The sequence below is a fragment of the Peromyscus eremicus genome, chromosome 8a (genome assembly GCF_949786415.1).
Source record: "Peromyscus eremicus chromosome 8a, PerEre_H2_v1, whole genome shotgun sequence".
Taxonomy (NCBI): Eukaryota; Metazoa; Chordata; class Mammalia; order Rodentia; family Cricetidae; genus Peromyscus; species Peromyscus eremicus.
In genome coordinates, this window is record NC_081423.1 from 86388941 (window position 1) to 86413920 (window position 24980).

At 52.3% G+C, this 24980-nt stretch overlaps 1 protein-coding gene across 1 annotated transcript in view; it reads left to right on the top strand.

The window, feature by feature from the left end:
• Nucleotides 1–24980, top strand: part of Crhr1 (corticotropin releasing hormone receptor 1) — a 29058-nt gene that overhangs the window by 2129 nt on the left and 1949 nt on the right. The window contains exons 2-10 of the mRNA XM_059270735.1: nucleotides 225–312; nucleotides 6996–7115; nucleotides 11798–11883; nucleotides 20309–20415; nucleotides 21169–21289; nucleotides 21468–21621; nucleotides 21841–21901; nucleotides 24381–24453; nucleotides 24788–24873. Coding sequence (XP_059126718.1) covers nucleotides 225–312; nucleotides 6996–7115; nucleotides 11798–11883; nucleotides 20309–20415; nucleotides 21169–21289; nucleotides 21468–21621; nucleotides 21841–21901; nucleotides 24381–24453; nucleotides 24788–24873 — 896 coding nt within the window. The remainder of the gene's footprint in view (nucleotides 1–224; nucleotides 313–6995; nucleotides 7116–11797; nucleotides 11884–20308; nucleotides 20416–21168; nucleotides 21290–21467; nucleotides 21622–21840; nucleotides 21902–24380; nucleotides 24454–24787; nucleotides 24874–24980) is intronic.

Below are 24980 nucleotides of genomic sequence, written 5' to 3' on the forward strand. Positions count from 1 at the left end.
AGGCATCCCCACTGACCAGCCTCCATTCCTGGCCCCCTGTGCAATTTTAAACATTCAGGAGGGGACAAGGAGACAGGGCAAAGGCAGGATGCTGGGCAGAGGAGGAGGGGGCAAGAATCATCAGGTCAACAGCAACCCCTTATTTAGAAATGAATTCCTCCTGCCTCCTGTCCATTCTTGCTGAGCACCCCCTAACTGTATCCTGTACCCCCTTATATTCACAGGCCCTTCTCCTCCTGGGGCTGAACCCCGTCTCCACCTCCCTACAAGATCAGCGCTGTGAGAGCCTGTCTCTGGCCAGCAACGTCTCTGGTGAGTCATCCCTGCCCCTTCCCGCCCAGGATGCCAAGTTCCCACAGGATCTCCTTCCCTGGAGCTCTGAGCAGTGGTCTGTATGGGCAAAGATCTGGAACTGGAGTCCGTGAGTGGAAAGGGGCCTGTGGTTAGCCAGCAGCCTCGGCTGTGGGCACAGGAGACACACTCAGCAAATGTACCACATGGTCACCATCCCCTGGGCAACAGGGGAAGGCCCTCCAGGCCTCACTGCTGGGCTGTGAGTTGGGGATGTTGGAAAAAGGACAAAGGTTGCTGCTGTTGCTAAACATGCTGGTGTGTAAGGCTGCATGCTGCTAGCACAGGGGATGTGAGATACTGTCACCCATCTGATTCCTGAGATAACTGAGACACAGAGGAACGCTACGTGCTGGAGCCTGGGTTGCGATGCTCAGTACCTCCCCAATAGAAAATGCTAGATGGATGCAAATTCACCAAGGCCTATAGCTTATCCATTGACAAAGGGCTTCTGCATCATTATTTTATCCCCCAGTAACTAAAAACCTGATCTCTCTCCACATGGGGAAACTGAGGCATGAAAGAGTTTCATAATTTCCCAGGATGTCACAGTCAGTGCCATCAGGGTCTGGTCCCAAATCTAGGCCTGCTGGATCCCAAGGCCAAGCCTTCTCTCACTCTGGCCATGGCCCCAGGGATGGCAGTTGCCAGGCAGGATGCGTAGAGATGCATTTTTGCTTTCTTGGATCAGCCGTCGAACACCCCTCATACAGCAGATCCCACGAAAGTCAGCAGAGGAGCTGAGAGGGTCTCCCAGTCTCATCCAGGTCCCCAGTGCTGAGAACCAGAGGGTGGATAGCAGCCAGTGGAGAAATGGACTCAAGAATGGGCAGGCAGCAGGAGGAATTCACTTCTAAAGCTGATCTGGATGAGAGAGGAGGCTTCTGGGACTGAGAGCAGTGGCCACGTGGCCCACTGTCCCCTCACAGGGAGCGCTGGGCCCGCAGTAACCAACGGCGTCCTGTGCCGACTCCTAGCTGGTTCCGCTCACACCCCGACTGTGGAGCTAAGGACTGGTATCCACAGGAAGACTATGCCCTGGACTTCTTTGAGCCTTGCTCTGCCCAAATGGAGGGAGGGGCATCATGAGGTCAAATGCACGAGTTTTGTGGATCTGTTTCACAAGCTGTAGAGTGCAGATAGCTACTGGGTATAATCATGGCTTTTTTTGTTTGTTTGTTTTGTTTTTTTGTTTTTCAAGACGGGGTTTCTCTGTGTAGTTTTGGTGTCTGTCCTGGAACTCACTCTGTAGCTCAGGCTGGCCTCAAACTTACAGAGATCCACCTGTCTCTGCCTCCCGAGTGCTGGGATTAAAGGCTTGCGCCACCACCGCCCACCCGGCCTAATCATGGCATTTTAAAAGTACTTACTATATACCTAGAAGGAAGAAAAAGTACACTCTACCTTACTTACTTCAATGGAGGTGTCAGTGAGGCTAGGACAGGGGTAGAGCAAATCCAAGAAGCCTTCCTGAAGGAGGGGGTTTTTAAGTGAGCCTAGAGATAGAACAAGCAGTGATTGAACACCAGTGGGTAAGTTTGGCAGAAGGACTCACCAGGGTGAAGGAGGCACTGGCCATCCCAGCATTGGACTACCCACTGACTGAACTGAGCAGGGAGTGCATTGTGCTCAGCCTGTCAGCAGTGGCAGCCAAGAAGGGCAGGGAGGGAGGATGCCTGGAGGAAAGGTCTCCATCCCTCCTCTCCACCCCAGGCCAGGTCAGGCTCCATTAACTTGCTTGTGTTCAAGAGAAGTGACACCCTGGAGCCACACAGGTGTCACCTGTCCTTGGAGGCAGCAGGCTGTGATGAATGATGTTCATTCCTCCGTGATTTGTGCTGGATGCCCCACCCCCATCCCAGGCCGCCTGGCTTCATAGGATGCAATCCATCACCCTCCACAATGGCCTCCGCTTTCACCGTTTGTCATATGATGGGCATTGGCAGAGACAGATGGTGAGGGTGGGGTGGAGGGCCCAGGACAGATGGATGGGCGTCTGGCCAGAGTGGCTGGCACTGTGCTGGAACCTTTGGGGGCCTTGCACATGCCTCATGCCAGGAGTAAGGAAGGGCTAGGTTCCCATGGCCAAGGCTCCCATCATGTGACAGATTACAGACTTGGCGACTTATAAAATCATGGCATGAGTATGACTGTGCCAGAGAGTAATAGAATTACTGACTGATAACACCCTAGACAAGTGGAATCAGAGTTCAGGAGGACCTGGGGTGACCAGTTCCCATCCCTGTTCTTAAGGTGGTAATGATTGGCAACAGACAGTAATAATAATAGCTAATACACGTAAATGTCCACTTTGTGTCGGGCACAGTTCTAAGTGCTCAGCCTCATTCAGTCATCATAAGAGATTCATCAAGGATTTTTGTTCCTGCTTTAAAGAAAAGGAGCCTCGGACTCAGAGAGACTGAATAACTTGACTGAGCACACACAGTTACCCAGCACTGGCCACAGGAGTTGAGCCAACTGGGCCTGATTTCAGATTTAATACACAGAGATCTATCATACCCAGGGCCCAGTGTCCTTGGTTCCCTGGAGACAAAGTGTCACTTGGAGGCACAATGTCACCACTGAATTGTATATCACCCTACAGTTTCTTCAGCACCTACCATGTGCCTGGACTTCTATTAGGTATTGAGTGTGAAAGTCAAGAGTGTTCAGAGCCACAAGACAGGAAGGCTCACAGCCTTCTACCTACTCTCCTGGTGTGGCCCACACTCTACAGAGACACCTTTCTTTGTCCTGCTAAAGAGGCAGCTTAACCTGAGGTGCCAAGCCTGTCTGCAAACCCCGTCCCCTGCCTCTTTCAGTGCTGTGTCACCCAAACAGAGCAACTGCCCCTTCATCCCAGAGCACTAGCCTCCTACTCAGAGGAGTGCCCATCTCTGAGGCTGCCCTGGTGTAGACGTAAGTTTCTCTGGTCCTGCCCGGCCCCCCTGTTGGAACTAATCTCTCCCACCTGCATCCTGCAGCCACTCAGTCCCAAGTAAACACACAGAGGCTTATATTATTTACAAACTGTATGGCCTATGGGTCAGGCTTCTAGTTAGCTAGCTCTTATAACGTAACTCATTTCTATTAATCTGTATGTTGCCACGTGGCTGTGACATTACCAGTCTGCTGGCATCTCTTTGCTCCTTGGGCAGCAGCGGGCTGGTATCTCCCTGACTCCACCTTTCTCCTCCATGTATCTCTGCTTGGATTTCCTACCTGCCTCTAAGCTGCCTTGCCATAGGCCAAAGCAGCTTATTTATTAGCCAATGGGAGCAACACATATTCACAGCATACAGGAAGACATCCCACAATGTACCTGGCTGCTCCCCAGGTGGCCTCAGAGAGTTGCTCCCAGAGCCTCAAACCAGATGAGTAGATGGCCTTCCTACCTGAAATGGGGCTGCCAGGTATTCACACCCTTTGTGGTTCACCCAGAAGCACATGATAGGAGACTCCCTCCTAATTGGAGCAGGAGCATGGTTCTAGCTGCCCTCTGGCATTACCTACAGTGGAAGGGTCCTCTGAGCACATTTGGGCACTAAGCTTGATAGGGAGGGAACTATGTGGCCAACTGGACAGAAGAAACCAGTGTCCAACTGTACACAAGCAGAAACTGGGCCACCCTTCAAAGGATCCTTATCTGTTATCTGAGTGACACAGTGACAAGAACGTCAACCCCAGAGACCTTGGCAAACACCTGCCTCAGGACCTTTGTAGTGGCTGCTCCCTCTTTGCCATGTATGCCCAGGACTTCCCTCCCTCCTTCCAAGTTTGTGATTAAACTTGGTGTTTTAGAGAAATGCCAAATTAAAATAGCACCCAGCCCACCTTTATCTCTGTACATTATTTGTAGTGTTTCTCATTGGACAGCGCATGCTTGCTAGATCACCCTGTCTCCCACTGGGATACAACCATCTTGAGGCAGGACGTCTATTTTATTCTTTGTTTTGTTTTGTTTTGTTTTGTTTTTTGAGACAGGGTTTCTCTGTGTAGGGGGCTGTCCTGAAACTCACTCTGTAGACCATGCTGGCCTGGAGCTCACAGTGATCCGCCTGCCTCAGCCTTCCCAGTGCTGGGATTAAAGACATGTACCACCGTCACCCGGCCTATTTTATTCATTTGTATTTCTCTAGTTCACATCATTTCTTAGATGAGCTGAGTATTTGAATTTTTTGTTTTGGTTTTGTTAAGAGAGGGAAAGAACATGAAGTTGGGTTGGTAGGGAGAGGGCAAGGAGGACCTGGGAGGAGCTGGGACAGGGAAAAGAATATGATCAAAATATATTATATGAAAGTAAGAATGATTTTAAATTCCCTGTCCATGCGGTAACTCACTAGGAAGCGGTTCATAGGTGGTCAGCTGGCCATAGGAGGAGTTAGCTCTCTGACCCCAGCTCACCTTCACTGCTGCAGGCTGGTGAGTCTGGTTGGCTAGCAGGCTGGCTTGGCCTGATCCAAACTGTTCCTTATCCCAAAACTCTTGATAACAAAGTGGGACAATACCACCTCCACCCAAGAGGGGAGGAGAGGAGGCTGTTTGGGGCGGCTGTGCCTGTAGGGGATGTTGATCTAAAATGCCAAGCTTCAGGTTGGCTGAGATGGCTCGGTGGGCTGTGGCACTTGCCACCAAACCCAGGGACCTGAGTTCCATCCACCAGGTCCACATGGTGGAAGGAAAAATATCGATTCTCCCAAGTTGTCCTCTGACCTCCACATATGTACCATAGCAAAATAATCTGACCTTCAGCAACACAGACTTTGAGATCCTTGGGTGCATCTGGCCGGGACATGAAGATTCCTGTGCTCTGAAATCAGTCTCCGCACCTGCTTCTCAAGGCATTTCCTCTGCCCTTCCTGACTTTATCCTTCTTATCTCGTTGTCCCGGTCACCCTCACACACTCCAAACATGGCCTGCTTTTTCGACAGCTTTATTTTCTCCTCTACTCAGAGTGGTTGGGTGGATGGCAAAGCACCCTTCACGGTGACTGGTAACATTCATGCTGGTCCCCTCTCCCCCACATCTGTTTGTTGTTGTTGTTTTTCGAGACAGGGTTTCTCTGTGTAACAGCTCTGGCTGTCCTGGAACTCGCTTTGTAGACCAGGCTGGCCTCGAACTCACAGAGGTCCTCCTGCCTCTGCCTCCCGCATGCATGCTGGGATTAAAGGCTTGTGCCACCACTGCATCTTATTGGTCCTGTCTGTCTGCAGGATGCCCAGGGACCCTGCTCTCTTTCCCAGGCGTGGGGTCCACAGGATGAGCTAGCTGCAAACGTTAGTCAGGCTGTAAGCACCGTTACTGGACAGCAGAGGGCCCCAGGGGAGGCAATCTCTGGCCTGGAGGTGCTCTGGGCAGGACCGTCCGAGGCTCTGATGTGCTGTTTGCTCCAGGCCCTCCATCCTTGGGTCCCCCACCCTGGAGCTCTCAGAGGTGGACTGAAAACTGAAACCCTAGTGCTAGTTCAGCCTCCAAGTGAATCAGTAGAGCCCGGCCGCTGCTCCTGGTTGCCCCCACCATACCCTTGGCCCCGCCCTCTCCGATCCGCCCCACCCATGGGACCCGGTGCTGTTCTCTGAGAGAAGCTGGTGCCTTTCTTGTCGCCTACCCCCATTCTCTCCACCTCTCTGCTCCAGATTTGAAATCTTTCACAGACTTTCATCCTCCAGGATTTTCTGGGCTTTTAGTATAAAGGTCGCTATATCCCCCAGATCACTTCAGCAGCTTTCTGGGAGTGTCGGGGGACAGGTACCAGGAACGTGGTGCAGAGAGGGCTCCAGCCAGATGCTGTGAAAGACAGCTGCGAGCCAGGGGCCTCTGTGGCGCGGTGAAAACACCTGGGCTGGCCTCAGAAGCCCAAGGTTTAAAATCCACTCTGCCCCTTGGTAGCCTCTTGAGATTTGACCCCTGTGCATTCTCCGGCCTTCAGTGTCCCTTATCTGTAAAGCAGGGAGTTAGCTCCCACATGGGCAGGGGGTGTTTAGATAACCAGAGTAGATTTTAGGTTATCTAAAGGAAAACCCTAGGGACGTTTGCCCTTCTGCATCGCCCACCATCGTGTGGGTCTCCAAATCCCTCGATGAGCTGTGGGCAGAGTTAGCGCCCTGATTAGGGTCTTTCTAACTGGGAACACTGGGGGATGGCGTTCCCAGCTGGAGACTCCTCCAGGCCAAACTGCACTGCTCTAGTGGGCCTTGACATCATCAACTGGTGCTAGCTGCAGCCAGGGCCCTTAGGTCCTTCCACGCCTCTGGTCCTTGCAGAAGTCTGTCTGGGAACTGTTAAAGGAAGGAAAGAGGCATTTTGGCCGAAGGTGTGCTAGGCACTTCCTTCCCTGGACTCCTGACAGTGCATTTAACCTCCCCAGTGCTGGGTAAATGTGTGAGCACTCTGTGGGGAAAGCATCCTCAGCAACGGAGCCGGCCAGCTCTTTAGCTCTTTGTTACGTTCTGGAACCCACAGTCCCCCTAGTGCCTTAGCCGCAAATCCACATTCTCGTGTAGGCTGAGCTCACTTCTGCACTGGGGCATTGCTTTTCCTGTCTTTAGTGGGGCTGGGGGTGGGCGGGACTCTGGAGGGACTCCTGTCTGCCTGGGGCCTTGGCTGGACCTCACTTTTTCTCACCAGTTGTCTCTGTCCCTAGGCCTGCAGTGCAATGCCTCCGTGGACCTCATTGGCACCTGCTGGCCCAGGAGCCCTGCAGGGCAGTTGGTGGTTCGGCCCTGCCCTGCCTTTTTCTATGGTATCCGCTACAATACGACAAGTAAGGAGGAAAGAAGAGGGTGGGCTGCCGGGCGCTGAGTGGCGGCAGTTTGGGGGTGGGAGGAAGACACCCCAGGACCAGCTCTGCTCTCGGCTTGCTCCTGCTGATTCTTGCAGAGATAGTATCCAGTGTATGACTGAGGCACCAGGACTCAGAGAAGTTGAGGAACTTGCTCAAGTCACCAGATGGTAGGGGGTGAAGCTGGAAGGTGCAGGTCTACCTGATGCCTTCTTCGGTAGTGGACAAGGTTAGTCCCATTGAGGCGCAGCCACTCCTGAGAGGTCTTATTGGTTCTAATAGCCCTGACTTTGCTAATAAGGACCCCAGGGCCATGAAGTTCTGTGAAGACAAGACACCTAGAATGCCAAATCCATGATAGAGAACTTGTATTCAAGTCTCCCAGGCCCACAGATGTGATGGGGGTGGGGAAGGACTGACCCGCAGACCAAGCAGATACTGGATCCCCATGTAAACACCTTGCTCCCCAGAGGCCCAGCCTTCACGCTGGGCTTTGCAGCTCCTTGCTATAGCATCTGCCACCCTCAGAATTAATTTGCTTTCTCCTACCAATGACTCAGGTCCCTGCTATCAAGAGAAAAACAGACGGAGGCCAGGGGCCCCCACAAAGGAGGTTGGGTTCCAGGTCCCTGGGGTTAGAAGCCCCTGGGTCAGTCCTGAAGGTGTGGTGGGTGATCCCCAAGCTCCAAACATGTGCTACAAGTGACTGGATACCATGCTGAAGACCTCTTCCCGCTCCAAAATCCCAGACCTCTCCTCCTGCCCCTCCCTCCTTTACTAGGTGAATGAAGGGGTTAGGATTAGGAATACAGCCAGAAGGATTTGCTAGGATGACTGTGGGAACGTCAAGAGAAAGAGAAGAAGTACAGAATGGGCCAGGGCTCTAGAAGTGATCCAGTAAGTAGAGAAAAGAGAAGACTGTGATGTGCAGTCGGCTAGCTTCCAGTTTAGTAGGGCACGTTTTGTAGAGGAAACTGAGGCATAGATTGGTTGATAACCTAATCAGGGTCACAGAACCTGAAGGTGGAGTCCAAACTCGAGAGTCTAGGGCCTGCACATTGCTCTGCATACACCCCACACCTTGTCCCAGGACAGTGGCAGCATGGGCTGGCACACCCAAGCTCCCCAGGAGTTCTCTCCCTTCACTTCAGCACCAGAGCCTGTCTGGTTACCTCCAAAACACCCATCCTCCCAACCAGCCTGCTGCGCAGTCTCAGACACTCCAGTCTCAGGCCTAGTGCCCAATCTCACCCTGTCACACCCCACTCATAAGGCTGCCATTGCCTGTGTTCCCTAGTGGAGGCTCCTAGGCAGTCTGTGGTTATAACCTTGCCCACGTTGGCAGCCAGCCTCAGCCATTTTCCATGGGTACCCTCATTTGGGATTACCAAAGTTTGCTGGGCATATCCCAGTAAGTGCTGTTGGGCATTAGCGCTATAGTTTACATGGGTCCCCTACACCCTAGATCCATGGACAGTCCATAGTTCAAGAGCCCTTGGCTTTAGGCCCTCTCTAGCCTTTGTTTCTTTACCTGCAGAATGGATGGGGGTGGAGTAAGATATGCCCTGGGTCAAAGATATTCCCTTGCTCACCCAGTAGTTCCAAAAAGAAAGTTGAGATGTTGGTTTCCTGGCATAGGCTGCCATTCTCCCCATGCAGGTGCCCCTGGTGCCAGACTATGGGAGTGTGCGCACGGTAGCATCAGGAGGGGGCAGAGCTGCTCCTAATCATTAGCTTCTAATTAACTCATTTACTGATGAGGTGTTGCTAGGACTTCCAAGCTGCTCCCTCCTGCGGCATCAGATCTTCAAAGGGATGGGAAACATTTCCAAAAATACCCAATTTCCCATGATCCTCTAGGAGGACTGCTCAGCTCAGCAATTAGACAGGAGGTTGGCTCCTCCCTGGCAACAAGCCCCTGTGCAAGGCTTCAGGTCAGTTCGTCCCTCTGGGTCAAAGCCTGCTGCTTCCAATGGTCCAGCCTGGGGACAGAATCCAGGCACCCTACGCTTGATGGGGGTGGGTGAGGGAAGCCGTTGAACAAAGAAGACTCTCATAAAATCTCCACCTGCACCTCCTTGGATAGAGACAAGTAATATGTTCTATTATGTAAGGTTATATAAATACAACCCAGAGACAACAATAATAAACATAAGACTGACACCATATGCCCGGTACGCTTCCAACTGCTAACTAAAAATACTAACCCAAAGAGGCCAGAGTGTCTTCAGGATGGCTCTGTCTCAAGACAGGGAAGCAGAGCGGTCAAGTGACTCACCCAAGGTCACACAGCTTGTGTAAGGGTGGTGCCAGCTTTTGAACCCAGACTCTGTAACTCTAGCGGCCCTGTTCTGAACCCTGCTTTGGGCTGCCTCTCGCTGCCTTATGCTCTCCCTATCCATCTCTGCCCTAAGCCCCTTTCTCTGCTGCTATTACAAGCAGCCTCTGGTTGATGCTGTATCAATCCCCTTGTTCTTGCATCCTGTCCCCACGGATACCCCAGAACATCCTCATCGTGAGCCCCTTGGGGGTCAGCTCTTATTTCACACCAGTAGAGAGCCTGTGGCCTCATTGCCAGCTCTGCCCAGATCGTAACTTTGCCTAGGACACAGATCTGCTCACAGCAAGGCCAAACAGAGCTAGGAAAATCCATAAAGATAATTTCCCCCATCAGCTAGCTGCCGCCAGAGCAGCTTCTCAGGTTAAAGAGGAGGCCACAGCCTTTCAGCTTGGAAGGTCAAACCAGCTCCCTCTGTTGAGGCAGCATCAATTCCCCTGGCCCCTCATTCTGCATCTATCTCTGGTCCTGATGCTGCCAACAGAGGCGGCTCCCCAGCTGATGGTCCTTAGGGGTCAACTGGAGCATCTTCACCTTTGGAAATTAATGGAGGGGCCGAGAGGCTCTAACTGGCCAGCCACAGCTGGGCTATGCCTTTGGCCCCTGTAAGGGCTCCAACCCCAGGGACTGGGGCTCTGGCAGCTTCCCCAGTCCTCTTCCAGCCTGTGGGTCAGTTGGAGCCACAGGGTGGACTCAGTTTTTGTTATGACCGGTGATGCTTAGAGTGAGAGCCAGAAACACAAGGAAGCATGGTTGACAGTACTGATTCCAGAGAGGATGCAGATAAGGTAGGGAGACATCACAGGAGATGAGGAGAGTGCAGACCCCTTGGTCTCCCTCCCGAGTGGATTTCCCAGCTCTGCTACCTAAGGGGCTATGCAGGAAGTGGATAAAAGGGGCTTTGGGGGCAACCCTGCCTCCAAAAGCCCTAAAACTAAGTAGAGCAGCCCTGAGTCCCCGCCCCAAACCTCCTTAGGAGGTGAAATTCTAGCTACAGTCCAGTCTGACGGTCACAGGCTCCCCCACCTCTTGGTCTGACAATCACAGACTCCCCCACCTCTTGGTCTGACAGTCACAGGATCCCCCACCTCTTGGTCTGACAGTCATAGGCTCCCCCACCTCTTGGCCTGACAGTCACAGGATCTCCCACCTTTTTAGCCATACCCTGTTTTCTTTTCCAGTGTCGCAGGCCAGGCCAAGAGCAGCAGTAACAGGCCTACTAGTGAGCTGCCTGCCACATGAGAACCACTTAGTATCATCCCCAGCATACCCCTGCCATCTGCCCTTTCCTACCTAAAGACCTCCCCTGTGGAGCCTCTGACAATACGGCATGCCATAGAGAAATGGTACTATTGGGACCTTCTGTAAGTCTGACCCATGTATAATGTGAGAAATCCACGGAGTCTGCTTAAAGGGCAAAGGAATTTATTAGGGGAGAAAAACTCACTGTACAGAACAAAATTGTCACAGGTTCTGGAATGCTGGGGCACAGTCTCACGCAGTTCTGGCCGTCTGAGTCAGTCCCGCATCCAAGACCCACAAGGGAGCAAAGAGGACTGCTATGTGCATCTCAGGTCTTAAGGGTAGCCAAGAGGCCACGCCCCAGGGGCCTGTACTTTGAGGTCATAGGCAGGTGAGAGCAGTTACCTGCTGTGTCTCTAAGGCTGTGCTTCAGGGTCATAAAACAGGTATCCACTACACATGTAAAACACTCTAATATGAGAACTCCACACAGAAGGACAAACCCAAGGAACCCCACCATCTAAACCGCCTATGTGAGCAGTCACTACATATTCATCTACCAGATCTTGCCCAGCCACGGATCTTTTTTAAGACAGTCTCACTATGTAGCCCTGGCTGGCCTGGAACTCACTATGTAGACCAGGCTAACCTCAAACTTCCAAAGATCTGCCTGCCTCTGTCTCCTGAGTGCCAAGATTAAGACATACACCACCACTTCCAGTGTCTCAAATCACAGGGTCTGCCATTCTCTGTTGTCATGCAGGAGCCCAAACAAGAACATCTTGGAAGAATAGCAACTAGGAAATGTACCACTGGAGAAGATTTGTGGGGACGCAGCCCCTGGGGGTGGGGGAAGTCCATGATAATGCCAGTTTGGGCTAACAGAGCCAACGCCCTGTGGGCAGCTTGTAGGACACAGATGTAACTCTTTGTGATACAGGAGGTGGAAAGAGGTAGGACATGGGGCAATTAGGAAGCCCCTCCCCCAGTTTTATTCCAGGGGTCCCAGCCAGGAGGCCCTGTGCTAGCTCGGATGTGTGGACAGACAAATATCTCTTCTGTCATGATTTTCTTCTTTTTCCAGACAATGGCTACCGAGAGTGCCTGGCCAATGGCAGCTGGGCAGCCCGAGTGAATTACTCTGAGTGCCAGGAGATTCTCAACGAAGAGGTGAGGATAGGCCACCATACTGAGGGGCAGGCCAGGGCCACCGGCACAAGCTGGGTGCCTGCCACATGGCCAGTTGCGGCCTGGGAACTTTTCAGAAGCTGGTATTGAGGCTCTGCCCTGGGGAAGCTGGTAGGGAGCTGCTGGACATGCCGAGTATAGTGAATTCAATCCTGGTCCCTCTTCCTTCCTTCCTCCCTTCCCTCCCCTATCTCTCCCTCCCTCCGTCCATCCCTCCCTCCCTCCATCCTTCCTCTCTCATTGATCTTTGGCTGCTTGCACTGGGTGTGGGACAGGGCTGGGGTGCTGTCAAGCCAGACAGTAGCTGGATCCACACTGACACCAAACAGTGACTTCAGGGTCCAGCCATGGGGCCTGTGTCAGAACCAAGGCTGGAAGGGGGCAATGATGCAGTTTGAAAAAGCCCCAGAGACGCTTTGCAAAACTTCAATGGTTTTGAGCAGCTGTTGCTTACATGGAATGCAAAATGTAAAAGGTACAGATGGGAACACAGCAAGAAGTGCCCCCCCATTGCTGTCCCTAGCCAGTTTCTCATGCATTCTGCCTGTACGAGTCAGTGTGTCTGTGCATAATGTTTTTAGCCCAACATGTCACCTGTTAAACAGACTACTTAACGCTTGCTTCTTCATGTAGCCATCTTTCCCAGAGGTTGTTCATGTCAGTTTAGAGCAGGCATCCTCATTCTCTTTACATTTGGATACATATTCTATAATATCCACTCTCCAGATGTGCCGTAACTTAGTGGGCCAGTCTTTATTCTCAGTCTTTATACTTGGCAGGTGCGTGAATGTATGGGTTCCTCTGTGCCTCTACATACAGTCCTCCTTAACCCTCCTGCAGAGGGTGGGGTCAGGCTGCAAGGTCCCTGTGCCTTAGGAGTGAGGAAGAAGGCAAATTGGTCCAGGGGATCCTGGAAATCCCATCATCTGGAAGGTCTGAGTTAGAAAGGAACTTGGAGACCCTCCACCTCAACCTGAGATTTCCAGACCTGCGTAATCTCACCCAGAGCAATTGTTCACACACAGGTGCCAGAACCTATAAGGTCAAACTTCCCAGGGACAACCTGGGGATGGGCATTTTTACATGTGTATGTGGTATGTATGCATGTATGTGCATATTCCTGATCACATGTGTGTGGGTACATGTGCACATGTATGTATCTGTGTGGACAGCAGAGTATCTTCCCAGATCACTCTCCACTTTATTTACTGAGGTAGTCTCTCACTGAACCCAAAGCTCAGCAACTTAGCTGGTCTAACTAGGCAGCTTGCCTCAGAGATCATGTCTTGCCCACCAAGCATGGAGACTACAGGTGGGCCGCCACAGCCACTCAGCTTTCAAAGTTATTTTTCTTATTTTTTATGAGTGTTTTGCCTGCATGTGTGCCTGTGTACCATATGTATGCCTGTGTACCATATGTGTGCCTGTGTACCATATGTGTGCCTGGTGCCTGAGAAAGCAAGAGGGCATCAGAAACCCTGGAACCGGGTCCTCTGGAAGAGCAACACAGTACCCTTAACCACTGAGCCACCGCTTCCTCCCCGTCCTCAGCTCTTCTGTGGAGAGTTAAACTCCAGTCCTCATGCTCCCATAGTAAGCACTTTTCCCACAGGACTGTACCCCAATCCCAGGAACTGGCATTTTTAACAGATGACCCAGGGAGACTGCACATGAAGCGAAAGTGAGAAACCGAAGCCTGGAAAGTGGGAAGTAACATACAGTGTCGCATAGCCAGAGTGTGAACGTGCACTGGAGTCATAGTTCAGAAACAGTAATGAAGCAAGGTGGATGGGGACAGTGGCTTGACCCACCCCAGACTATTTGGCTTTAAGCCACCAAGCTATTGATGTCTTCTTCTAGAAGCCAGGTCAGTTTCAGCTGAAAGGATGTCCTGCCGCTGTCTATTAGGTGGGAAAGCTCCTTGGGATGCAGCATGAAGGTTATCTGGCATCTTGGATCCAACGAGGCCTCGCCAGCTTGGTTGTCTGACCCTGACCCCGCTATGAGCCAACTTGAGCAAGCCTAGGCTGGGCAAGGGTCAGAGCCCAACTAGGAAGCAGGTGTGCCAGAAAATGGTGGGGCAGGAGACTCCTTCTCCAGCCTCCAGTAGAGGAGGCAGTGGGAAAGAGATGGGCTTATGCTCTGAAAGGCAGATCAGACAGCCTCTCAAAGCCACGGTTCCTGCCCAGAGAGGGGTGGTACAGATGGGAGCATGTTGGCAAAGCAGAAGTCTTCTGTCCCTCCTACTGTGGCTACCTAGCTGCAAGGTTAGTGGAGGCGTCTGATGCCTCTCCAGCTGTCCCGCAATGAGACTGACATCCCCACTACCACATGCAGCAGCAGGCATCTGGCCCTTGGATTTGGGCAAAGCTGGAGTCTCCACAGTTCAAGTTCCCGACCCACCTCTGAGTCTCCTAACTCAGGATTCCCACCTCTCTTGCCCTAACTTAATCTCCTTTCTTCTGATTGGCTGATGTGGGGGCTCACAGAAGCCTCCCTTCTAGGACACCTGTAAGGATGGGAGTCTCCCTCCCTTCCACCAGCAAGGTTAGGTAAGGAGACTAGGAGCACCCCTCTTTGGCAGCGTGACTGGAGCAGGATTGTTCTGGGGGTAGCCATTTTGGGGTCTAGAGACGGCTGAAGGTGCTCCCATGTTCTGTGACCTTGAGCAGGGAACTTTGTTGAAATCCCCTAGCAAGGCTAAGAATAACTCAGCTCTTGGCTCCAGGCGGGAGGGAGAGGGTATCAGCTTGAACCTTGGTAAAGAAAGGAGATTTATCCTCCCAGCATGCCTCAGTCTTCCCCCAGGAAGTCAGGATAGGTGGCAGGGTAACCGAGAGAAGGTGACATGGATGAGGAAACTCCAGGTCGCATGGGTCCTGACTTGGTGGAACTCAGACACACATATACCATGCGGTGACTCAGCCCTACCTGGTCCAGCTCTGTCTGGCTCTGCTGCTCTTCCCTGGCCTGCTGGCCTGGCTGCATGGCTGCTCTAAGTGACCAGTTCCTTTAGGGAGCAGACCATCTCTGCTGCCAGCCCCTAGCCTCCAAGCTTCTCTGTCCTCTCGGATTTACAAAGAGGCAAGCGTCTAGCTCAATGAGCAGCAGCTTGCTCAGGTCTGAGCCTGGGATAAGCCCAGATCAAGCACAAGCATTGGAGGGGATGGGGTGCAAATAAAGACTCTGTCTTAGTTTCTTTTCGGTTGCACCAGCACCAGGGCAACTTACAAAAGAAAGCCTTTCACTTGGGGCTCACAGTTCCAGAGGGTTAGAGTCCATGACCGTCACAGCTGGGAGAATGGCAGCAGGGAGGCAGCCATGGCACGGGAGCAGTAACGGAGAGCTTCTTGAGCACAGCCATGAAGCAGACAGAGAGCTAAGAACGGCCTGGGCTTTTGAAACCTTAAAGCCTGCCCCCAGTGACACACCTCCTCTAATAAAGGCCACGCCTCCTAATCCTTCCCAAACAGTTCCACTAACTGGGGACCAAATATTCAAAGATAAGAGCCCTTAGGAGTCATTCTCATTCAAATCACCACAGGGTCCTCAGAAGGCTGCCTGAGAAATGAAACTTGTGAGGGCATGGAGACATTGGGTACAGAGATCTGTCCACAGTGGGCACCTCCTGGAGACAGGTCCTCAGCTGGGAAACTTGATTCATCTAGGCCAGGGATGGCACAGAGCCCCCCAGGACCACCCTGCCTGCACTAACTTCTGCTTCTTGTAGCTTCACCCACAAAGTGACCGTTTACACTGTCCTCAACTATTATCTGTTACAAATACTATCTCCTCCCCCACACCCCACTGAGCACAAGGCCTCAAGCTCTTCCTGGGAGGTTCCAGTGGGGACATGAAAGGAACTCTGAGAGCTTATGAGCCAGGGGTCAAGGCTGGAGGTGGGGCAATGATTGGAATGGGCTGCTAAGATGTTCAGATGCTCAGCAACTTCCTGGGCTTCTTGTTAAAGGGAAGGTTCTGATTCTGTGCATCTGGGGTGGGGCTCGACTCTGCCTTTCTTGAGAAGTCTGCAAACTCCCGGCTGCTGTTGTTGCTGGTTTAAGGACCACACTTTAAGAACTAGAGGTGTGGACCACCCACAGAGGAGTAAGAGGCAGCTCAGGAAGCCAGATGGACAGGAAATGCCCCAAGTATGATGAGCAGGGATGGGGAGTGAGAGAGGCAGGCCACCCGGAAGGAGCTGTGGAGAGCTCATTGCTTTCATCCTGGCAGGGCATCCGAACAGGTCTGATGGTGCTGGCCTCTGGGGCAAGAGGATTTCTTCCAGCCTGGTCAGAATCAGCTCAGCAGAAACTGCTTGTTAGAGTCTGGTCTTGAGGGCACAGCACAGAGGTCCCTCTCCAACACCCCACTGTGCCACCCTCCCCAGGGAGCCAGTGGATCTCAGGTCTCCAGACTGGACAAGGAAAGAGTATTGCTCAAGCTTCCCAGGGTTGGTTCTGTCCAGCTTGTGCTTTGGGAATACAGTGGCTTCTACAGTTCTTTTTGTTTTGTTTTGTTTTGTTGTTGTTGTTGTTTTTGTTTTTGTTTTTGTTTTTGTGTGAGTGTGTTTGGTTTTTTGTTTGTTTTGTTTTGTTTTTTTGAGACAGAGTTTCTCTGTGTAGTTTTGGTGCCTGTGGACCAGGCTGGTGTCGAACTCACAGAGATCTCTGCCTGGCTCTGCCTCCCGAATACTAGGATTAAAGGCGTGCGCCACCACCGCCTGGCTTGCATCTGCAGTTCCTGATGGCTTGTCCCCAGGGCTCAGGATATCACTGACATCTTTTGCAGGGAGTCCGGGGAGATCATTGGCTGTCTCTTGAGACATTTACTGGCTGGTCTCTCCAGGTGTCCTTGACAACCTCGTGGGGTGTACTAGCTTTTCCTTGGGGTGCTGCTGGCTCCCTCTCTGGGTGTTGCTAGGTGTCTTTCTGGACAGTGCTGGCTGGAGCTCTGGTTGTTAATGGAACTTTCTCAGTGTCACTGTTCGGCCTGGGTGCCACTGGATGGCTTCATCTCTCAGAGTATTGGCAACTGTCTTGATCTGGTTTTGTCATTGGAACAGAATACTTAAGATTGAGTCTTTTAATTTTTGAGACAAGGTCACATGTGGGCCAAGCTGACCTCAAACTTTGTATCTAAATGAGGGGCTGGAGAGATGGCTCAGCCGTCACAAGCACTTGCTCTTTGCGCGCACCCAGGTTCCATCCCAGGCGTTCACATGGTGACTCACAGCCATCTGTAACTTCAGTTCCAGGAGATCCAATGCCCTCTTCTGACCACTGCAGGCACCAGGCACATCCTTGATGCACATGCATACATGCAGACAAAACACTCTCAGACATAAAGATAAACAAATCTAAACAGACTTTTTAAACTTGAACTCCCGTTCCTATAAGCCCAAGCCCTGAGTTCTGGCCTAGGGCATAGGTCACCACTCCTGATGTTATGGATTGCTTAGACTCGAACCCAAGGCTTCATGCGTGCCAGGCAAGCACTCTGTCAGCTGGGCTGTGCCCCCAGCTTGTGGGTCATTTATAATGACTAGAAATGGATTGGCTTTTGGTTCTGGAAGCTGAGACATCCAAGGTTGAGGGCTAGCATCTTGCAAAGGCCTTCCTCCTGTGTCGTCTCATGACAGAGGGCAAAGAAAGAGAAAGCAGATGGGCCTCACATCCTCTTAGAAGGAACCAGATCCTGCAGCGAGGTACCCACTCTGCTGGGAGGCCCCGCATCCAATAGCTCTGTACTGGGCACCATGTTTCCAGCACTTAGACTTTCATATTCATATCAGAGCAGCTGCCATGTCTCGGGTGTCTCTGGCACTCTCTCCATGACATTGCCGTCCCTGAAGCTGTCTTGGTGTTCTGGTCCTTGGATTGCATCAGGCCCTTGAGGTGTGAGGCAGGTGGAACCCAGAGCTTGACCCAGCTGGATCTCTGGCCCCTGAGACATTGGGCTTTGTTTTTCCATTCAGCTGCACTCTCTCTGCCGAAGCCCCTCCACCAAGATCCTGGACCCAGCAGAGCTGACAGACCCCAGAGAGTGCCTTTCCCCTAATCCCTGCTTGTTCTCCTCATAACCCTAAGGGTAGAAGGAGAAGAGGACCCTAAGAGCCAGGCTGGCCCGGGTTCTGATTGCTAACTGTACAGCTTGGATCAATTGTGTGGCCTTTTCAACCAGAAAATGAGAGTGCAGGGGCTAGTCTCAGTGACATCACTGCAGATTATGGTCTGGGGCCCAGCATACAGTAGGTGCTTAGTAATGACTTCTCTCAAAACTGCCCAGCTGCACCCCGATGAGCAAGTGGAGCATGGGGGGGGGGGCTGACAGAAGAGGCCAGCAAGCCCTTCTTCCCTCTCCTTCCCAGGTCCAGAGAGGAAGCTGGGGCATGGCAGCAGCTCAGCACCACAGATGTTGTTATTACCCAGGGGCTTCTCAGCATGGATGTGTGGAAAATTTAATAAAAGAGAATCAAGTGCTGATTCCAGACAGGCTTTGCCATGTGCATGCCTGTCTGGAGCCTCTGGTGGGATCCTGACATCTGCCAAAGGCCCTTAGAGACCCTTGGCATTTGAAGGGCAGAATGGACCCCTCCCCTTGCTTCCTGCCATCTCCACTCACGATCCTGGGGTCTTAGGGCTCCCAAGGCATGAGCTGCTCATGTGATGTCCCGCCTTCCTGGGGCCTAGGAGAGGGTGCCTGGGAGTTTTTCATTGGGAATCTGCAGAGAGCTGGGCCGCTATGAAGTAAGGACTTGATTTGTAACATCAGTGTCTTGCTAAGCTGCACATGTAGGTAAGAGATGGTTTTTAAGCTGCAGTTGGTAATCTTGAACAAACCATCATACCTCTGGGTTTCTTTTTCCACGAAGGAAGCTGCGGATGCATTTGCAGCTTTTTCCACAGAGTCACTTTGAAGCTTTAGGTGAGGAAAACTCTGGGTGTGAAGGCTTTCACACGTGTGCCAGTATCTTCGGTTGTATACTCACAATTGAATGATTAAGAAAGTCAGGGGTCAGAGAGAAGGCTCGGTGGGTAAATGGGTAAAGGTGCCACTGAGTGTGACAAACTGAGTTTAATCTCCAGGATTGCCTGGTGAAAGGAGAGGCCTGGCTTATGCAAGTCGTCCCTAACTTCCACACACAAGCCATGACACAGATGGCCATCCTCATGCTCCTACACACACACACACACACACACACACACACACACACACACACACACACACACATTGAATAAATAAATGTAATTGAGGCGGATGGTGGTGGCGCACACCTTTGATCCCAGCACTTGGGAGGCAGAGGCAGGCAGATCTCCGTGAGTTTAAGGTCAGCCTAGGCTACAGAGTGAGTTCTAGGAAAGACTCCAAAGCTACACAGAGAAACCCTGTCTCAAATAAATAAATAAATAAATAAATAAATAAATAAATAAATGTAATTAAAATGTTTTTTTTTTTCTTAAATTACGAATGGCTGAGGATGTAGTTCATAGTAGGCAGAGCATTTGCCTAGCCTGCTCAAGGCCCTGGCTTCAATTTCTACTATCCAGAAAGAGGGGAGGGAATCTAAGAAGGGAGAGAATGAAGAGATATTGTTCACTTGGGGCAGCCCCTGGGCCAGGCAAGGAGTAGGGAAAGGCTCTGGGAATGAGGAATGTATGTTCTTTCTTTCAGGGGTATGTGTACGGTACATGCATGTGTTCATACATAGACACATCGGGGGGAAACACATCCATGAGTGCCTATGGAGGTCAGAGGCGGATGTAGGGTGTTTTCTACCTTTTTTTTTTTTTTTTTTTTTTGAGACAGGGGTCTCTTCACTAAACCTGAAGATGACAGTGTCACTGGGATAGCAGGCCAGGACCCCAGGGATCCAGCTTCACTGATACCCTGTTGAGATTCCAGATCCTTACAGTCACACTTGGCTTTCATGTGGGTGCCAGGGATCCAAACCCAGGTCCTGGTTTAGTCAGACTCAGGTGTGACCAGGAAGATGGGGATTTAGTTCAGAAGTGAATGAGGGATGAAATCTCAGAGTCTCTGCAGCCACCACAGCCGTGGTGTCAGGACAGAATGAGGCGTGAGCATCTGCGAGCACAGGAGTCTGTGTGTGGGTGGGTACAGTGTTTGTTAAGGTGACTCGAGAGCCCTGTGTGACATGGGTGCAGCTTCGATTCCTATTTAACTGCACAGCATGGCAGACAGACTGGCCCAAGTGGATGGTGCTACTCCAAGGTGGCACATGGCTCACAGGGTCACTGTGGAGCAGGGCAAACCCTGTGACGATTCCCCACTCTTCCCCCCAACACCCCTCCCCGGTGCTGTTCTCACGGAGCTGTTTTGTTCAATGGGTGCAGAGGTGTGGGTGTGCGGGAGGCCTCAGCTCTGACTCTCTCTCCTGCCTCAGAAGAAGAGCAAAGTGCACTACCACATTGCCATCATCATCAACTACCTGGGCCACTGCATCTCCCTGGTGGCCCTCCTGGTGGCCTTTATCCTCTTTCTGCGTCTCAGGTGAGAAGGCCCAGGCACTGCTTCCTGCTAACCCCTGGGCCCCCCACCCGCCCCCCACCCACCCATCCCCTCCCCGAGCATGCGCGGCTGAGGCAGAGAAGATACAGGCGTAGCTCCAGGATGAGGGTGCTGACGAAGGGGTAACCTGCCTCCCACTTGAGTACAAGGGAGTAGCGAGCGTCTGTGGGAATCTTGGGTCTCTTAGGACTCTGGCAGAGTCATATCTGTCCTTTCCCCCCAGCAGCTACTGGAGAAAGCAGAGTAGGGAACAAAACCCAGGCTCACCCGTGTTACCAGCTTCTAAAGCTGGTCCTCATCCCTCTTGGGGTTATCGGGCAGGTAGATCCTTGGCAGTGAGAGTTCCATAGAGTGATATCCCTGTCTCAAGGTCAAATGTGTCATGGCCCAAGTGATAGGAAAAAGCTGGGAGTGGGTGGGACCAGGAACTAAAAGTCAAGAGGGGCTTACTGTTGAAGTTCTCTGCTTTTTGCTAGCCCCCTGCCTCTCAATCCTGCAGTGTGGAGAACAAAGGGGGACCCCTGACCACACTAGGCTCTGCCAGGAGCGGATATCTTGGTGGCCCCAGATAGGAAAGGCCCTGTGGAGCTCAGGCCAACCAGTCAGCCCCACTCACTCCAGGCTTTAGTCCCTCCATCTTGCATCTGGGCTGGAGGGATGCTGGCACCTGCCCTCATCCCTCCCCACCTTTCTCCTCCTATTGCTGTTACCACCTGCCCTCTCCCACTGCCCCAGGAGCATCCGGTGCCTGAGAAACATCATCCACTGGAACCTCATCTCGGCTTTCATCCTGCGCAACGCCACATGGTTTGTGGTCCAGCTCACCATGAGCCCCGAGATCCACCAGAGCAATGTGGTGCGTCCCCCAGCTAGGGAGACAGAGAAGTCCAAGCCTGGGTCAGAGGGGCTAGAGTGGAGCTGCCCTGTAGAAGGGCCAGGCCTGGGTACCCACAGAACAAGGACCCCAAAGAGCCTGAGGGTGGGGCACTGTCCCTGACCACCCCCAAGCTCACTGTCATCTCTGGCTGGGGCAGGGATGGTGCAGGTTGGTGACAGCTGCCTACAACTACTTCCACGTCACCAACTTCTTCTGGATGTTTGGTGAGGGCTGCTACCTGCACACGGCCATTGTGCTCACGTACTCCACTGACCGTCTGCGCAAGTGGATGTTCATCTGCATTGGCTGGGGTGAGCTGGGCCAGCCCTGCCCCTGAGTCTCCTCACCAAGGACATGGGCTGTCCGGGTCAGGAGGGTGGTGTGTGCACCCTTCTTAGGGGTGAGAGTAGTGGGATCCCCGTGAAGGAAGCATCGGAACTCAACTCCCAGAAGTCCCTGCTCTGCTATAGTTCCTGGGCTGTCCTGGGGTCCTCCATCCAAGTTTCAATGACAGCCCCTCTCTCCCTCAGGTGTACCTTTCCCCATCATTGTGGCATGGGCCATCGGGAAGCTGTACTACGACAATGAAAAGTAAGTCACTTGTGAGATCAAAGCCTAGCTCTTCTGCATGCTCCCCAGGGGACTTTGGCCATTGTTTGTCCTATAAACACAGTGGCTTCTGCATCAACAAAGGCAGAGCTGAGCACTGGCCTCAATTCAAGGGTCCTTTCCAGTGCTCTGCCAAAGGTGGAGCCAGACAGCCAGGGTCCCAACCTGTCACCTGTCTGAAGTTTTAAGGAGAGCAATACCAAAAGTCAGGCAGCCCAGGGTCTGAATTGTGCCATCACTAAGTAGCTATGTGACCTTGGGGCTGTCACAGCAGGCCCCCGTTTCCTCATCTGTGAAATGGGCATCTTCATTCTAGCTACTATCCCAAAGCTGTAGTGAGGAAGAAGTGCATCTGTGCACACTCAAGCACATAGAATAGTACCTGCTACCCAGTAAATGCCACAAAATACCATCAAGGCGTGTTTTACAACAAGATTGTATGGGTTTAATGGAAACTGGTCCAGGTGCTTTCAAAGACTCTTCCGGCTCCTCTCTGAAGCCTCGGGTTGTTAGTAAAGCAGACTCGTGCATTCCCAGTCAACCCTGAAGTCACAGCTTGCACGTGTCGGGATTCCCAGCTGCCCCTCACAAGAATCATATGGGAAGACCTAGAAAATTCTGTACCTTAGAGCTCCATGCTATGGGCCTGAGGTGTGGTCTGGGTAACAGGGTGGTTGGTTCCAGTGTGAAGCTAAGATTGAGAACTTCATAGAATGACAGAGAAGTTGGGAGGAGCCAGGCAAAGCAGAAGCCAGTCCCATAAGCATTTCCAGCTGGCTGACCCATTGACTGGGGGTTCACAGTGGCAGGCCCTCCTCTCCCCGCACTGGGCTGCGCCAGAAGTCTGGAAGAGTATCATCCACATTTGTGAAAGTGGTTCCTTCTGCCTCAGGCTGGAGTGCTTGCACAGCCGCGGGTAGGCGGCAGGCTGCAGGAAGCCAGTTCACTGAAGTGGGGGTGGGGTGTTCCCGGGGGATCCTCTTGGGAATTCCTGGATGGGGGTGCCTGTGCTTTGTAGGATGCGAAAATGTGAGTGCAAGAGATGGGGGTGAGAGAGGGGGAGAAGAAAGGAAGAGAGAGGCAGGGAAAGCCCAATTACTTGCCTTCCCACCCTGGAGCAGAAAGGGTGCCAGCTAAAAAGAAAGTTAGGTCTGAGCAGCCCTGAAGCCCCATCTGGCGGACAGATGCAGGCAGTGCAGCGGAAGGATTCTGGGCGTGTGAACATGGGAGCAGGGGGAGGATGAGCAGAGGCCTCAGTTTGGAGCCCACAAACAGTGGTGTATGACCTGAGTAGTGTTAAACAAACTTGTTACAGCCAGAAGGTCACATATACAAACTTCACATACTAGTTTGCAGAAGCATCCATTGCAAATCCATATGCCCATAAGGACACAGGACTTCCGATTTGCCCTGTCCCTACTTATTCCCCCGAGCTTGCTAACGGGCAGCTCAGGAGACTACGAAGCAGCCCTACCTCTTGCCATAGATGTTGGCTGTGACATCTCTCCTGCACAGGCTGCTCTCCAATGGAGTCCGGCATAAATGTCTAGCTGTTAGTAACTACTTGGGTGGAAGGGCAGTGAGCATGTTAGCCACAGCCGCTCCCAGAGTCCCTTTGTGGGTGCTGGAGATCGCAGGCCAGGCTCCAGGCTGTTTCTGGCTTGATGTTTTGAGAATTCTTTCCCTGAGAAATACAAGCAGCTACCCCTTCCTTGTAGGGGTCCAACAACAAACTCAAATGCAATTCACAGAAGTCCAACTGGGGAAACCAGTGAATTTACTGGGATCACTTACAGAGCATAGGTGAAGGGTTATTTTTAAGAGCATTGGTGACCTCAAAGTAGCCACGCCACTAAAAAGTTTCCCCACAGCATGGGTAATGACTTCCCTATAGCCACATAAATGGAGTCTCACCTCCAGTTAACTATAAACTCTAGCACCTCCTAAGACATGAGGCTATGTGCAGTTAGGGCAGAATTATCTATAAGGGGCCTAAAAGTATAGGAGGAAATGTCTGGAATCTCAGGCAAGGGTCCGTTGACCCTCCCTCCCTCCCTCCCTCCCCTTCCAATGAGGGAATGTCAACAGTTGGTCCCATCTTAAGCGTCCCTTACAAATAGTCACAACGGCATGGATGAGGGTGATGGCTGTTCAGGGGCCTTTTTCACGGGCCTCCCTCCACAGAGCTTGCTCCAACTTCACATCCCACAGCAGAGGGTACCATCCACTTTACAGATAAGATCATATCCCACAGCAGAGGGTACCATCCACTTTGCAAATAGGATCACTGAGGCACTGAAGCAGAGTCTGCTGGCTTGGATTTCTTGGAAATTGGGGTGCCCTTTCCTGGCCAACTGGCATTGATCCTGCTCCAGTCAAGCACTGCTCTGTGGCCATGCTCTGTATGCCACTGGAAGGACCCTGCTGACCCCTCCTTCCCTTTCCTTCTGTGGTCTTCTAGGTGCTGGTTTGGCAAACATCCTGGAGTGTACACTGATTACATCTACCAGGGCCCCATGATCCTGGTCCTGCTGGTAAGAGCCTGGGGAGGTAGCAGGAGAAGCCTCCATGGGGAGGGACAATCTGCCCACCATGGATAGAAAGGACCCTCTACTAGGTGGCCACAGAGGGGAACCTGGGCCAGGAATTCTAAGTGTTAGTGAGAGAAGGACCGAAGAAGAGAGAGTGGGAGAGGGAGAGAGGAGAGGGGCGGGGTGAGTGGCTGCAGAGAAACACCAAGAACAGAGCTGAGAGGACCAGGGCCTGTCCCGTCTCCGCCCACCCACCTCCATGTCCTGCATAGATCCCTGCCACATGTCCCCATCCCTGCCACCCACCCTCACTCCTGCTGGTGTGCTCCAATTGCAGATCAACTTTATCTTTCTCTTCAACATTGTCCGCATCCTCATGACCAAACTCCGGGCATCCACCACGTCTGAGACTATACAGTACAGGTACCTGGCACCCACCCCACGGGTACTTCCGAGGTACCAGCCTCCTCTGAACCAGCTCTCTTCCAAGCCAGTCAGTCAACCCAGAAACTGCAGCTCCGCCGTCTTAG